This window comes from Centroberyx affinis, unplaced genomic scaffold (genome assembly GCF_046629955.1).
Source record: "Centroberyx affinis isolate AG114_WGS23_722 - 3 ecotype Tasmania unplaced genomic scaffold, CSIRO-AGI_Caff_v1 ptg001623l_1, whole genome shotgun sequence".
Classification (NCBI taxonomy): domain Eukaryota; kingdom Metazoa; phylum Chordata; class Actinopteri; order Beryciformes; family Berycidae; genus Centroberyx; species Centroberyx affinis.
In genome coordinates this window covers 1-16,577 of record NW_027280063.1, presented here as the reverse complement: position 1 = coordinate 16,577, position 16,577 = coordinate 1, and the positions used below count along the sequence as shown (strand labels likewise).

The 16,577-nt window shown below is 43.4% G+C and overlaps 2 protein-coding genes across 3 annotated transcripts in view; both read left to right on the top strand.

Moving 5' to 3' along the window:
- Positions 1–9,610, top strand: part of kank1a (KN motif and ankyrin repeat domains 1a) — a 31,642-nt gene extending 22,032 nt beyond the window's left edge. For both annotated transcript variants that reach the window (XM_071528145.1, XM_071528144.1), the window contains exons 5-12: positions 670–778; positions 1,750–1,992; positions 2,470–2,557; positions 3,218–3,437; positions 5,264–5,406; positions 7,016–7,216; positions 8,418–8,516; positions 8,637–9,610. In XM_071528145.1, coding sequence (XP_071384246.1) covers positions 670–778; positions 1,750–1,992; positions 2,470–2,557; positions 3,218–3,437; positions 5,264–5,406; positions 7,016–7,216; positions 8,418–8,516; positions 8,637–8,699 — 1,166 coding nt within the window. In that variant the 3' untranslated portion in view covers positions 8,700–9,610. The remainder of the gene's footprint in view (positions 1–669; positions 779–1,749; positions 1,993–2,469; positions 2,558–3,217; positions 3,438–5,263; positions 5,407–7,015; positions 7,217–8,417; positions 8,517–8,636) is intronic.
- On the top strand, positions 8,091–16,390 carry LOC139651281 (doublesex- and mab-3-related transcription factor 1-like). Its single transcript, XM_071528146.1, has 3 exons — positions 8,091–8,129; positions 13,119–13,358; positions 16,184–16,390. Exons 2-3 carry the CDS (start codon positions 13,140–13,142, stop codon positions 16,388–16,390), a joined length of 426 nt encoding a protein of 141 aa, XP_071384247.1. The 5' UTR covers positions 8,091–8,129; positions 13,119–13,139.
- The last annotated feature ends 187 nt before the right edge of the window (positions 16,391–16,577 follow it).

The following is a 16,577-nucleotide window of genomic DNA, read 5'->3' as shown; positions in this document are numbered from 1 at the left end:
TGTTGTGCTCTCTCTTTATAATTCACATGTATTAGGCCAAGCTTTCGGTGCACAAGACCCACATTATTGGGATGTAAGGCTTAGACTTAAGTGTGTGAAAGACCTTTTTCACTGTGGATTTGACTGGTTCTCCTGCACCTTAGCAAAGACTCTCAATGCTAGACACTCTAGGACTCTATTGACAACCAAGAAGCCACCACAAAATAAACTTGTCCCACAATTTTCATAAATTAACACAGTGTTACCACATTTAACAGTCTGATTAATTCCTAATCAATCATCACATTTTTGTGGTTCACCAGTTTTTGTCATCCTCACCAATTTATGGCACATAAACGGATAGCATTGAAATCAAGCTTGCTGTCTGAATAGAAAGAAAGCCTACAGTCAGATACTTGAAGGGGCTGATAATTTATCAACAAATGGAGAATGAGAAGCATTTTCCATTATATTATTTCCTTGCCATTATGTTCTCTCTTCATAGGGGTTTGTCTTCAGAGGTTATCTTGTGAAAGGGCGTCATATTATATGATCCATAAACTAGATGGATTGATAAATGTTACTTTTGCTTTGACGTCAGCACCAGTCAGCTTTTATGGTCGGTAACAATAATATATCCCTCTCATCTAAAATGCTGCTGTGACTCCCCCCCCCCCCCCCCCCCCTCAGGGCAGCCGTGCAGTCAGAACACCCTGAAGTCCATCATGAAGAAGAAAGATGGCCGACCCGGCTCCAACGGCACCAAAAAGAACCTGCAGTTTGTCGGGGTGAACGGAGGGTGAGTCGGAAAATGGATTCATACTTTCTCGGGCTTGACCCTATATTTAAATGCCATCATGAATATTTAAGTAGATCACATTTTGTTTTTACATCCTTCCATGGCACCCTTGTCAATTATTTGAACTGGTTAATGGCTATTACTTCTGTATTGTTATTCTGTTAGTGACACACTCGTCCCTATAAGTGCTACAAGTCGCTAATGGCAACTAAGAAGGATATAATTTATTCCAAATGCAGTGAGCCTCCTAAACTGCAGATGAAATTGTGCTTACCTTTTGCAAATACCACACTTTTAGGCTTCTTATGTATGTACGTACATTACTAGTCAAAAGTTTGGACACACATTTTTCTTTATTTTTACTATTTTTCACATTTAGAATAACAGTAAAGACATCAAAACTATGAAATAACACAAATGGGATTATGCAGCGACCAAAAAAGTGTTAAACAAATCAAAACTATGTTATATTTTAGATTCTTTAAAGTAGCCGCCCTTTGCCTTGATGGAAAGGCAAAGGCTTTGGAGAGAAATTCATACATAGGATCAACTTCACTATTTATATTTGTGTAAGAAACACATTTCAGGCATTTAAGCAAAAGCCTTTAGACCAAAATAGATTTAAGATAATGAAAAACATAGAACATTCAATCAGGTGGGTCCAGACTTTTGACTGGTGGTGTATGTTGTTTTTAATGCTTTAAATATGGAATCCCTGTTGTGTGTTGATGTGTTTTGTTTTGGTATCCCAGGTGAGGCTGAAGGAACTGTTGTACTATGTGACAAAAAAAGTTAAATCTATTTTACAGAGAAGCTATGATGCAGTTGTATGCTAACCCCAGGCTTGTTAGATCCATTAGGAGTTCTGGATGAGAGCACACTGCATGCAAATGTAGTGAAATTCAAGGTGCTGCAGCCTCCTCGCATTTGCCTTGAATTTGTGCTGCTTTTGCCGCCCCCTTCTGGTCCAGGTATGAGACTACGTCCAGTGACGACTCCAGCTCAGAGGACAGCAGCTCCTCTGGGTCGGAGGAAGACGAGGAGGAGGAGGAGGAGGAGGAGGTGGTGGTGGTGGAGAAGGAGTACGAAGGAAAGGAGGAATACAGGAACGTGGAGGGAAAGACGATCCGGGAGGAGTTCCAGCATGAGGGAGCGGTGGAAGTGGACAGGAGGGAGGAAGAGGAAGGTCCGGAGAAGCAGGAGACGAGAGAGAGGTGGGTGCAGAGTGAAAAAGAAACCAGAACCACTGAATGATTGTGTTGAATGAGTCCATTTTAGTCTACTTGAGTGTTTTCATTGTCCTGAACCTACTTCACTATCAAATGCCTGTCTGAGATGGATCTACACAGTGAAGCAGGGCTAAGTGGGGAAAATACACTTGTCGGCATTAAAAGAGACTGGTGAGAGAGACACTAGAGAGGAACCATTTAAAGTAATTGATTCCTACTCTTGCAAAATTACTGCTGTAATAAAAATTTATCTTATGATGTCATATTAGTAACAGTAACATTTTTGACAGCAACATTTATAGTGGATGTAATCATTGGGATTTTTGCAATAGGGGGTAATATGAATCAGGTAACATTGGATACAGCAGCTGGGAATGAAGCCTTTTGTCTGTACATTTAAAAAAAGAACATATTAAAATTACAATATGTACCTGTCCATGCCTGTCTTCCATCTCCTTAAAGGTATGAGCTAAGTGAGAAGATGCTGGCTGCATGCAACGTTCTCAAGACTCACCTCAGCGACCCAAAGGCTGTGAGCAGCAAAGATCTGGTGAGAGGTTTTTGAGTTTCTCTATATGGTCTCTGTACCTTTCTAGGCCTGGGTGGAAGAGACTATGGAATTTAACAGTTTTTAGATTCCAGTGGGCTTTTCAATGTATTTTTGGCTACAGGAAATCATCATCATACCCATCTGTCCAACTAACAGTTGGCTGTGGTTGTATTCCCTTGTGGTGACTGGTTAATACTGATATATTGACATTTTTATTGCAAGCCAACTCAATATATTTTTTTATTTATTACACTTTATATTCATACATTCTGCTTAACATGTTCTAGTGTTGAACTTACCTTAAAGTAAAATACTTAAATTTGCTTACTCCGATATGTAATCCTATGAATAGGATTACATATCCACTCCTTTCAAGAAGCTTGCATTATGCTATTAGCTGCAGGCAACGGCCTGATGTTAGGCTGATGTATTTATTATTGGAAGTCAGCTGTCAGTATTGATGAAACTTTTGGTTAAGCTCACCCACCCTTAAATCAGGCATGCATTCAGTTTTTGGTTCAGAATATGAATTTACAGATGTAAACGTCTGTTTGTTCATTCACCCACTTATGACTCCTGGCCTGATTCCCTCATCTGCATCCCTAAATAATTGCACACTGAAACTGTTCCCTGAAACTCCTCCCCCTCCCGTCTCCACAGAGGGCGTGCCTGAACACGGTGCAGCACGAGTGGTTCCGTGTGTCCAGCCAGAAGGCGGCGATGGCGGCCATGGTGGAGGACTACCTGGGGGCCTTCGGCGCCGTCTCGCCGGCCGTGCTCCGCCACATCGTCAACATGGCCGACGGCAACGGCAACACGGCGCTGCACTACAGCGTCTCGCACTCCAACTTCCACGTGGTCAAGAAGCTGCTGGATGCAGGTGAGAGGAGCGGGCTGCTTCTGGAAACCTGGACCAAAACATTAGTAAACTTTCTGATAAAACTAACACATTTATGAAGGCAAAGTATGTATATACAATAGCCAAAATGCAGCTTTACAATGAAAAGTATTCTTCCATACTTGTTCACAAAGTATAGCTGAATTTTCACTTGTTCCCTTCAATACACAGTTGAAGGACCTTGGCACAGGTGCCAGGTTTTTACAGAATTTTATTTCCTGTTTGGGTAACAAGTTGAGAGGAATTCTTGTCAACCAGTGCTTCTAAGACTTCAGTGTGTTATCCAAACTTCTGAGACTAAGAATAGCTTTGTTTTGCTTAAAATGCAGCTTAAGTTTTCCTTTGCTCTAGCCAGCTATCTCATTACAACAGCATCAGCTCTTCTACCCCATCGTCTCTCCACTCTCCACGACTCACCTCCTCTCCTTTTTCAACGCTCCATCACCTTCCTCTCCTCTTCCTCCTCCTCTTCCTCCTCCTCTTCCTCTACCTCCTCCTCCCATTGCTCCATCATGCCTCCTCCTCCAACTTCTTCCCATCCCCCTCCTCTCCTCTCCTCTCCTCTCCTCTCCTCTCCTCACTGTGTCTTTTGCTGCTCCTCACTGATCCACAGCTCCCTCTCTCTCTCTCTTTCTCTCTCTCTCTGCTCTCTTGCGCCATCATGCCTCCTCCTCCAACTTCTTCACATCTTCCTCTCCTCTCCTCTCCTCCCACTGTCTTTTGCTGCTCCTCACTGATCCACAGCTCCCTCTCTTTTTGTCTCTCTCTCTTTCTCTCTTTCTCTCTCTCTCTCTCTCTCTGCTCTCTTGCTCCACCATGCCTCCTCCTCCAACTTCTTCCCATCCTCCTCTCCTCTCCTCCCACTGTGTCTTTTGCTGCTCCTCACTGATCCACAGCTCCCTCACTCTCTCTCTCTCTGTCTCTCTCTGCTCTCTTGCTCCATCATGCCTCCTCCTCCAACTTCTTCCCATCCTCCTCTCCTCTCCTCTCTCCTCCCATCCTCCTCTCCTCTCATCTCTCCTCCTCCCACTGTGTCTTTTGCTGCTCCTCACTGATCCACAGCTCTCTCTCTCTCTCTCTCTCTCTCTCTCTCTCTCTCTCTCTCTCTCTCTCTCTCTCCCCCTCCCTCCCTCCCTCCCTCTCTCTCTCTCCCTCCCTCCCTCCCTCCCTCCCTCCCTCCCTCTCTCTCTGAAGGCTCAATAGACTGTGATGAGGTCCCGGCCACTCGCTGCACCAAAGGCCTTTTGTCTCCCTCGCCTTTTGTGTCCCTGTGCTGTGTGACAGCCCACGACTCCCATTTCCACCCCCTTTTCCCATTGTAGCCATTGTCCCAGTTCCTTACCTTCCCCTCCCCTGCCCTCCCTGTCCCCCCCCCCCCCCCCCACCCACACTCCCTTCATTCCCATCTGATGTATCTGGGTTCGTCTCCTCTTGTCTCCTTGCGAGGCTCCAGGTTTGAATAGACGGCTTGTAAAAAGTCTAGAAGGATGCGTCCTTTAGGGTTCAGACAATGGCGCCCTATCGCAGGCCTCTGTTGTTTTGTGAGGGAGGAGAAGTGATTGACTGAGGCGTCACAAAAAAGGCAGAAGTCCTTGTACATTATTGTGTTGTTGACTGACGTGGACGACAGGCTGCGGAGTGACAAGTCAATCACCGGCAACGCATCAAAGATTACAGGCGGCTGCAGAGCATGACAGGGGTTTGATCCCCAGCGAGACCACCCATACTGAAAACGGACGCCCTCGCGGTACTGTAAAGTGCTTAACATGATGTGTGTGTGTGTGTGTGTGTGTGTGTGTGTGTTCCAGATGTGTGTAACGTGAACCAGCAGAACAAGGCGGGCTACACACCCATCATGCTAGCAGCGCTGGCGGCCGTGGAGGCGCCCAAGGACATGCGCGTCGTGGAGGAGCTCTTCAGCAAGGGAGACGTCAACGCCCGAGCCAGCCAGGTCAGTGGGGGGGGGGGGGTCAGGAGTCAGGGGTCAGGGGTCAGAGGGCGGTAGCAGGGCACCAACACCCTCCACACACTCACTGTAGCTTTCAATGAGCAGGCAAATAAAGGGAGTGATAGCAACTCAAGGGACTGGCTCTTTTTTCATGTTTTGTAGATTAATGTGAAGTACAGGCACAGTTAGGTTTTATTAGGAAAAAATTTTTTAGAGGTTTTTAGAGGCTTTCTTGTCCTATAAACGCCTGTGTAAAAGGTTTAAATACTTTGCACTTTGCTGCCCCCAAGTGGCAGCACGAGCTAACTGTTTGAATTTTTTAAAAGTTTGAAGTACTTCATTACCCAGAAATTGTGTTAACATGACAACACTAAACTGCTCAGACCTAAATTTCCTCTTCTTAGTGGCCGGTGGAAGTGGTCATCATCGCTGAGTCCAGCTTTCTCTGGACGGAGCGTTGACTTGCTGCTGTTTAGCAGACAGTTTTACTCTTAAGTTTTGATTCGTCACTTCCTGTGGATAGAGAAGTTTTCCTGCCAGTGACCATAACTGACACCAGAAATTCATTTGGGCAAACAGGATTAATAAGTTGGGATGGGACTCTTTTCTCTGCTGCAGGCCCTCCAAATGTGATTTAGACTGATAAGATGTGTGTATTTTTACATAAAAATCTGACTAGTGCAGCTTTAACACAAGCTATGTTATATGAATAATGGATTAAATGAAGAACAGGCAGGACTGGGATCTGTGTGGAGCTTTGAGGGGAAGTCAAACATAAAGATCTGTCTGTTTTGCTGTCTTTATAAGGTTTTATGATTGTAATTATTCTGTGTGTTGGAGAGGGTGTGGAGCTTTGCAGGCAGCTGTCAGTCAAGAGGTGACAGATCCTGTAGGGCAAGCTATAGCAATTAAGCCCTCACTGCTTGCCACTTTATTTCTGTGTCACTAACACTTATAAACCACACACACACTCACACACACACACATTTGTATTACTGCACTTGTGAGGTCCTTCCATTGACTACATTCAAACCCCCCTAACCCCAGCCTTCACCCTCACTACTACATTCTATCTTATTTAACCTTTATTTAACCAGGAAGGCCACTTGAAATTCAGAATCTCTTTTGCGAGGGAGACCTGGCCAAGACAGCAGCAAATAAGGAGTAGTAACAGAGCAATTAAGCATTATAAAAGACAGTAAAACAAAACAAAACAGTTAAATACATTATAAAAGACAATAAAAACCATGAGTTAAAAGGAGAGGACAAGGAGCAGTGAGGAAACAACCTATAAAAAGCAAGAACAGAGTCTGATTTACATGCCTAACCTTTACCCAAACCAAATCCTAATTTTAATATTAACCCTAAACCCAAGTCCCAACCCTAAACTAACCTTAAACCTTATTTTAACCTAACTTAATCTTAAATTTTAACCCCAAATTAGGCACTTGAAGGAGTCAGGACCAGCCAAAATGTCCTCACTTTGCAAAAAAAGTCCTCACTTTGAAGGTCTAAAACTACAAGTACAAGAACACACACACACACACACACTCACACACACACACACTCACACATCACACAGACTTTAACCATACAGCCGTCTGTGTTCCAGGCGGGTCAGACGGGGCTGATGCTGGCGGTCAGTCACGGCAGGATGGACATGGTTCGGGCCCTGCTGGCTCAGGGGGCCGACGTCAACATCCAGGACGACGAGGGCTCCACGGCGCTCATGTGCGCCAGCGAGCACGGACACGTGGAGATCGTCAAGCTGCTGCTGGGCCAGCCGGGCTGCGACGCCACGCTCAGCGACAGCGTGAGTCACCCGGGTGGTGGGGCGGGGGGGGGGGGGGGGGGGGGGGGTCTGGGGTGTGTTGGGGTACAGTAGGAATAGGTTAACATTCATATAGAGCTGTAACGATTAATCGATTAGTTGTCAACTATTAAATTAATCGCCAACTATTTTGATAATCGATTCATCGGTTTGAGTCATTTATTAAGAAAAATAAGTCAAAATTCTCTGATTCCAGCTTCTTAAATGTGAATATTTTCTGGTTTCTTTACTCCTCTATGACAGTAAACTGAATATCTTTGGGTTGTGGACAAAACAAGACATTTGAGGACGTCATCTTGGGCTTTGGGAAACACTGATCCACATTTTTCACCATTTTCTGACATTTTATAGACCAAACAACTAATCGATTAATCGAGAAAATAATCGACAGATTAATCGACAGTGAAAATAATCGTTAGTTGCAGCCCTACATTCATATCCTAAATTTAGGGTCAAATAGGGCTGGGCGATAATCCAATATTATCGTCTTTTAGTGGAATCATATGGTGATGATATGGTGATTTTGGGATATAATGACACACAATTCTGCTGTCTAAACTGATGATGACAAGCAAATTTTATTTAGAAACTCAGACAAATGGTAAGAATATTATTTGAAAATTTCATCTCAATTTCAATCACACCTAACTTTACCATTCAGTTCAATGGGATGAACATTAATTTGATTATTTAACATGTGATTTTACGCACGTGAGCCATATCATGATGTACAGAATATCGTTATTGGAAAAAAAAAATCCTTATGATTATTATGATATTGACTTCACCCATATCGCCCAGCCCTTGGTTTGAATGTCAGCCTAATAAACGAATATGCACAAACTTGAATAGTTGGGGCAGGCCTAGAAATCGCTCTTCCTGTTCAAAGACAATAGCGTTTTTTTTATTTTTTTTTATTTTTGTTTAATATCTCATTTGATTGGACTGAATATCCAACATCCATGTTGCATCTTTAAAAATATGTTTTTTATGTTGACTGTCTGCTTGTAAGAGGGCTAACTGATTGCTATTCCTTCTCTCTTTCTGACACTTTTACGCTCACTTTTTTTCTTTCTGTTTCTCTTTCTCCGTCTTCCTTTTTCTTTCTTTTCAATCGTTCTTCCCTTCCGTAATGCCTCCCTTCTTCCTTCCTCCCTCCCTTACTACCTTCTTTCCTTTTCAGGATGAGAGTAATGCCCTGTCCATCGCTCTGGAAGCAGGACACAAGGACATTGCGGTGTTGCTTTATGCACATGTGAACTTCTCCAAAGCCCAGTCACCGGTGCGTTCCTCAACACTCTACATTTACACTACTCTTTATTCTTAATTTATTTTTATTTTTTTTTACATGTTTATTGTTATATTTACTCTTTGTCTGTGTGTGTTCCTCTCTGTATCGTAGGGGACTCCTCGACTCGGCAGAAAGACGTCGCCTAGTCCCACCCGGAGGAGCATGTTTGATTAGAGGTCCCGCCTCTGCCCACAAACCCTGCGCTGCTATTGGTTCACGCTGAACGATGCCTTACCCACAGCTGGATGAGGGATCTGGTCCCAACCAACCAACCAACCAACCAACCAACCAACCAATGAGATCTCTGGAAATATTTTTTACATGCACACTTGCCTCCATGACGAGCCCAAAGTGCCCTTTGATAATGAATGTAACCAGCTGGTGCCTGAAGTCCCATCGGCTTCTAGCTGAAACACGGGGAATAAACAACGAACCACCAGGCTGCCATGGAGCTAGATTCAACTACCAATGCCATTTTTATTTTTTTTTATTTTTTTGTTAAAATTTGACTACAAAATTCCTTAAGCTCAATGTTGATCATTCAAGAGCACCAACACATCGTCATCATTCATTTTACGAGCGTTTTGAGTATCACAGGAGGACGATGGGTAATAATATTCACATCCACCCCTGTTTTTTTTTTTTTTAGAGTAAATGTTCCCTGTATATATTTATCGCTCGCCTCACCATCCCAGCATACAGTACAATACAAACCCATGTGGATGAACGCATCAATGAATAGATGTGACCTAGACTGGAGAAATTCTACTTTTATACAAATCCTTTGTATCTATTTAAAAAGAAAAATCACAGTATTTTGAATATTTCCTATTACTACTTAACGATCCATGAAGTTATATATTTATCGAGGTATAGTTTTTAATGCAGATATATGTATTTCATTGTATATACTGTGATCGTTAGAATCTAGTTATCTTTTTTTTTTTTTTTGTCCTGTGTCCAGTTTCTTTCTGTCTCCGAAGTGTAATATAAGCTGTTTCTGTCCTCCACTAGTATTCAATAAGGTACTGACTTTCATCTTAAATTGAGAATTGAAGTGCCTGAGACTTTGCCATATAACAATAAACGTCAATTAAAGAATATATGGACTGGAGTGTCTTGTCTTCATGATATAAGCACAACAAACAATAAATCACTGCTGTTGATCACCCAAAAATCCTCTCCATCATCTCTCTGCTGCTGCATATTACAGGGAAACTCTTATGTCTGGCTTTGGGAGACAACAGTGAATGTTCATCAGAGGTGGAAAGTAACTAATTACAGTTGAGTACTGTACAATTTTGAGGTACTGGCACTTTACTTGAGTATTTCCATTCTGTGAGACTTTCTACTTTTCCTCCACTACATTTCAGAGGGAAATCTTGTACTTTTTCCTCCACTACATTTATCTGCCGGTTGGAGTTACTAGTTACTTTGCAGAATAAGGTTTTACACGCAAAACATACGATAAGCTCATAAAATATGTTGCATTGTTAGAGTTTAAACTCCCCAACAGTATATGGAGCAGTTAGACCGACAACATTAAAATACTTCTTACAGGTTAATGCTTCAATAATTTAACTCTCTGAAATAATGAGGACTTTTACTTTTGATACTTAAATACATTTTACTGCTAATACTTCTATATTTTTACTTATGTACCATTTTTGAATGCAGGACTTTTATTTTTACTGGAGTATTTCCACTGTGGTATTGCTGCTTTTACTTAAGTAAAAGATTTGAGTTCCACCACTGCTGTTCATGAATACAGAGATATTTTTATGGTAAAAACAGTGTATTTCAACGCTGAAATTCAATGGTATTTTCCTTAAACCTAAAATGTTATTTGTGGTTTGAACCATGACCTCCTGCCCTCTACACCAGCTGAACAGTTCAACCAAAGAATGATTTTCCTCCAAGTTTTTTCATTTAATTATCAGTATTTCACAAAAAAAGAGAAAAGACATGATGAAATAGACATGATGAAAAATGTGTATAGTAGAAACATGTTTCTTTCTTATCCCATAAATGATCTCGAAACCCTCCAAAGTCATATTGCCCGACACCCAGGTTGAGAACCACTACTCCACAACTTGATGGTTTCCATCTCACTGGCTCCCTCTGCTGCTGTAATCTGCTATTTTACAAAAGCTGCTGCAGTGAAATACCTTTCCCAGTGAATGCGGTATTCATGATATAAAACACTGCATTCACGAGACAATTCCTGCAAATTTTACATTGAAAAGCGTCACTTAAGCGTTTCCATATTGTGAATGAATGACGTCACCTTCAGCTTTTGCAGCCTGTTACTGTGGCTGGGAAAGGAGTCACGCTAATAGAAAGGTTAAATCACTGTGCGACTTCATTACGGCTTTATAATCTATCATTATCACAATATGCTACTAGAGTAATAGAGGTAATTAAAGTCGGTGTTGTAGCTCTCACAGCCGCAGCCCGGCCAATGATGCGTGTCAGTTATTGGTCTCACCCGGCTGATCCACGGCCGTGTTTTGAACTGGTAACTTCTCCTCTCCTCCCTCTGCCTGGGCTTTTAATTGGCTGCCTGTGTGTGTGTCTCAGCTCACTTCATCCTCTTCAGCCTGTAAATCCACCCGACTGACCGGTCAGTGTTCTGGTTAATTCAGTTTCAGCGCGTTCAAGCCAAGTAAATAAAAAAAATAAAAAAAGAGTATTCATTCACCAGGTCATATATCAGTAATTCCCTCATGAAAAAGAGCTGTAGTTGTAGTTCATTTTAGAAGGATGCCACCCAAATATCACAGCAAAACTACAACAATACCAAAGGAATATTACAGTAATACCATAGGAGACAAAATAAATCCCATAAAGTATAATAAGACCACTATAAACTCTCTATTGATAGACACACTGTATCCATGTAAAGGAATATTATAGTGATTTTTGTCAGGGCGTTGAGGGTAATTCAGCTGCACTTCACTCATCCATGCAAATTAAAAAGATAGGCTATTCATTTAACATCTCATTTGATTGTAACATCTCAGCTCGCGCACCCACACACGGTGTGTGAAGCATAGAGATAAAAAAAAAAAAAAAAAACTCGTTTTATCTTATGGTGCAAAGAGGGTTTTTGTTTGGAACTATAGGCTATAGTTAAATTTAACTTCCTCGATTGAAAATGTATTATTGCCAATTATGAATTACTTATGGAAAACTCCCATGGGAATCCTATGAGAGTGAATCGGATCTCTATATGGATCCGGACTGAACACCCCTTTGGGACCCAGTGATCACCCATGGGACTCTCCTATATATGGGATCCAATGAACACCCTAAGAAGGAAATATTAGCACAAGTGGTGAAGAAGTGGGATCAGGTGGTGTCAGCATATTAGTTATTTATGAGGTAGAATAGTAGAACAGAGTATAGTCTGCTTTATCTACCAATATTTCCTCTGACATTTGACTGGCAACCTATTGATTAAGGAAGCCCCATTTTATTGCTGTTAGTGTAACAGAAGAAACACAACACAAATTGATACAAAACGTGCGCACGTGATAAGTTAATATAGGCTAGAGCCAATGACACCAAGCCCGTTCGGAGCCCGATAGTGTCCCTCCAGTCTGAAGCCCACACTCTTAAAAAGGATTTGTCACCTGTCACTTTTAACACAGCTGTTTGGGATAGCACGCATGTGTGTTACTTTTCGACATAAAGTATCTTAAAAACAGCAGTTGTGTTAAAATGTTGCCTAATGTCACTACTAACAAAGGCCTGTATGTTGTGTTGAAAGGTTACATAAATGTGCAATGTCCCAAAGAAGTCACAGTGTGTTAAAAATAACATGCATTTTAAGAGTGTATTAGCTCTCAGTTGTTTCTTACTAATAAAAACACATTGCATTGCAGGGTTGTCAGTAGGTAGCCTAATGCCTTGATAACTCACCTGAAGTTAAATTTTTATCAACAAATCTATCCATTGTACCTTATCAAAATCCTCATTTAACTAAACATCTATAGGCCTATGCTACTGTACAAAATATTAGGGTAGGCAAATTCAAATAGATTAAATCAATCCAATCAAGTGAATTAATCTAGTTATTGCAAGTGAGTGACGTCAGTGAAAACAGCCTGGAGGGAAATTGAGGACGCGCTTAAAAAAAAACGTATGTGGAAACATGTTAATTAATTTGCTAGCATGAATAATGAAATTATGGCCACAGAATAATGAAAATGATCGTACAAACTAACCAAAACGGGGAAATGGTATGTGTTTTGTGCTCTTGCGTTAATGGAAATGATGTCGTAGCCTCAGAATAGCCTATATATATATATGTATATATATCTTAATAACAGTTTAACAGTTAAAAAAACAACAACTGTGCCATGGATAAGTGTGCTGCCAGTTTCACACCCCCGCTCCCAGCTTGTTTCATCCCACTGGATGTCTTGGGCATGGTTGGCCAGAAAAAGTGCCTGCAGGGCGGGAAGGGACAGCAACGTTAACATTGTAACTTTCTGGCGGGTATCAGCGGGGTTCAAATTTGCCAATCCTTTGCCAAGCTCAGAGTCATCAGACCTGGAGCCGGTAGGTCAAGTGCAAGTCAAGTTCCAGTCAGGTTTAGTACAGGCAGCAATGAGCAACGAGAAGCAGGGCAAGCAGGTGCTGGGCTGTACCGGGCCTGTGTCCCCGGCCCCCGGCCAGAAACCCACCAGGATGCCCAAGTGTTCCCGCTGCAGGAACCACGGCTACGTGTCTCCTCTGAAGGGACACAAGCGGTTCTGCAACTGGAGAGACTGCCAGTGTCCCAAGTGTAAACTGATATCCGAGAGGCAGAGGGTAATGGCGGCCCAGGTAACCGTTAACCGTTTTTTTTTTTTTTACTCGCTAGCTTAGTTTAGCCAATTTGAATTGAGGCTGTTTATCATCACACTCAGGAGTGAGATTAGATTACTTTCTGCTTCTGTGGGGCTACTGTGTAAACATACAAGTTGTGGATTTTGTTTTCAAATTTTAATCATGCATGTTTGCCTGATTTTTAAATTCCAATTAGAGGGATTTATGTATTGTTTTTGTTATTTTTCATTTGTTGACCGCGCGTGCCAGAGGAGCCGAAGAGGCCCAAGGGGAGAAATGTTTACTAGCTAGCTAGCTTGTTCTATAACACAGCTAGCTTAGTTTATAAGCTGATAATGTGTGTTTTCAGGTCTGTGTTATCAGTTTCTTGTTACACTTGTTGCTAGCTACAGTAAACTGTTTATAAATAGAAATTAATTGTTTTTCTCTAGTGGCTAGTTACATTGTAGCATAGCATTAACTCTAGTCAAATATCCAGCAACATTTTTCAAAATTTTTACTTTTTTGTGCAGCGGGCTCATTGATGCATTAGTGATTTAGCAGCCACACATTTTCAGTGAATTTATTTAGGAAGACAGCAGAATACTAGACTAGTATGTAATTGTCACCTGTCAGAGCTCACTAGTAATATGTGTTTTATTTTTACCTTCTATGTGGTAGGTTAGCCACAGACCTAAACGAGATGTGGATATAACATGGATTCAGTGCTACTTGTTGAATGTCTGTAGGCTGCATTAAAAAAAAAAACATTACACATTCAGAAATGCTAACGACAAAGTAGAACTTCACCTAGTCTCGCTCTCAGACCTTTGATAACTTGATAGACAGGCACATTACAGGACATTGGACAAAACACATTACAGAATATTACAGATAAAAAAAAAGCAATCTATAAGTCAAATGACCCTTTCTTGTTAGTGCAACTGTATGTCACTCAAAAAAAAAAAAAAACGAAGTCAATGAAGTCAATACCTAAAGCAACCAAGACGAGTAACTCATCCATAAGCTTTAGTGTATATTTAGATTGTCTTCTCATATAATAGTAATAGCACTAATGAAGAAGAAGATGATGTTGTCATTTACTAATTACTGATATAAAATTAGTATTCTTTTGTAGCCTGTATAGCAGTTTTTTTGTAATAACAGCCAGATATTAGGCCTAGTCTGAAGCCTTCCCCTCTCTTTCCTTCTCTCCTTCCCTCTCTTTACTTCTCCTCTCTCCTCTCCTCTCATCTCCTTCCCTCTCGTCTCTCCGTCCTTCTCCTCTCCTCTTGTCTCCTTCCCTCTCCTCTCCTCCTCTACTTCCTTCTCTGTTCCTTCCTTCCTTCTCCTCTCCTCTTCCCCCCTCTCCTCCCCTCTCTCTTCTCCTCCTCTCCTTCCCTCTTCTCTCCTTCCTTCTCTTCTCATCCTTCCCTCTCCTCTCCTCCTCTACCTCCTTCTCTGTTTGCTCCTTCCTTCTCTCCTTCCCTCTCCTCTGTTTCCTTCTCCTCTCCTCTCCTTCTCTCCTTCCTTCTCTCCTCCCCTAATCTCCTCTCCTGTCTGCTTTTCATCTCTCCCCTCCTCTCCTCTCCTCCCCTAATCTCCTCTCGTGTCTGCGCCTCTCCTCTCCTCTCTTTCCTTCTCTCCGCTTTCCTCGCCTCTCCTCTCCTCTCCTCTCCTCTCCTCTGCCCTCCTCTCCTCCCCTCTGTCTTCTCCTCCTCTCCTCTCCTTCTTTCTCCTTCCCTCTCTTCTCTCCTTCTTTCTTCCTCCTCCTCCCCTCTCCTCTCCTCCCCTCCTCTACTTCCTTCTCTCTTCGCTCCTTCCTTCTCCTGTCCTCTCCTCTCCTCTCCTTCTCTCCTTCCTTCTCTCCTCTCCTAATCTCCTCCCCTGTCTGCTTTTCATCTCTCCTCTCCTCTCCTCTGCTTCCTTCTCCTCTCCTCCCCTAATCTCCTCTCCTCTCCTCTCCTCCCCTCTCTCCTCTCCTTCCTCCCATCTCCTCTCCTTCCTTCTCTCCTCTCCTCTGCTGCTCTCCTCTGCTCCTCTCCTCCCTCTCCTTCCCTCTCTTCTCTCCTTCTTTCTCCTCTCCTCTCCTCTCCTCTCCTTCCCTCTCCTCTCCTCCCCTCCTCTACTCCTTCCTCCTCTCCTCTCCTCTCCTCTGCCTCCTCTCCTCTCTTCTCTCTCCTTCCTTCTCTCCTCTCCTAATCTCACCCTCTCCTGTCTGCTTTTCATCTCTCCTCTCCTCTCCTCTGCTTCATTCTCCTCTGCTCCCCTAATCTCCTCTTGTCTGCTCATCTCCTCTCCTCTTTCCTCCTCTCCTCTCCTCTCCTCCCCCTCCTCTCTTCCCGCCTCTCTCCTCCCCTCTCTCTTCTCCTCCTCTCCTCTCTCCTCTCCTCTCCTTCTCTCCTTCCTTCTCTCCTCTCCTCTGCTTCATTCTCCTCTCCTCCCCACCTCTCTTCTCCTCCTCTCCTCTCCTCTCCTCCCCGCCTCTCTCTTCCCCTCTCCTCTCCTTCCCTCTCTTCTCTCCTTCTTTCTCCTCTCCTCTCCTCTCCTCTCCTCTCCTTCCCTCTCCTCCCCTCCCCTCCTCTACTTCCTTCTCCTCTCCTCTCCTCTCCTCTCCTCTCCTCTCCTCTCCTCCCCTCCCCTCTCCTCTCCTTCCCTCTTCTCTCCTTCTTTCTCCTCTCCTCTCCTCTCCTCTCCTCTCCTTCCCTCTCCTCCCCTCCCCTCCTCTACTTCCTTCTCCTCTCCTCTCCTCTGCCTCCTCTCCTCTCCTCTCCTCTCCTCTCCTCTCCTCTCCTCCCCTCTCCTCTCCTCCCCTCTCTCTTCTCCTCCTCTCCTCTCCCCAGGTTGCCCTGCGCCGGCAGCAGGCTCAGGAGGAGGAGCTCGGTCTGTGTAGTCCGGTGGCTCTGTCTGGACCGGAGGTGGTGGTGAAGAGCGAAGCCGCGGCAGACTGTCTGTACTCTGTGGAGGGACACTCCCCGACCGCCACCAGCACCTCCGCCTCCTCCCCCTCTGTCACAGGTGAGGGATCGCTGACTCATTCACTAAACTAAACCCCACCCACCCACCCGACCACCACCCTCTCATTTGTCTCACCACTAAACACCACTGACTGCTCATGACGAAGGCGTACAGGTAAGTCGTGAGTCCGAGCCAGGGCTGGGAAAATCATTTCAAATCTTAAATTGGGAATTGAAAAACAAAATCTGGAAAAGTATGGGAGTTGGGGAGTTGTGTGGG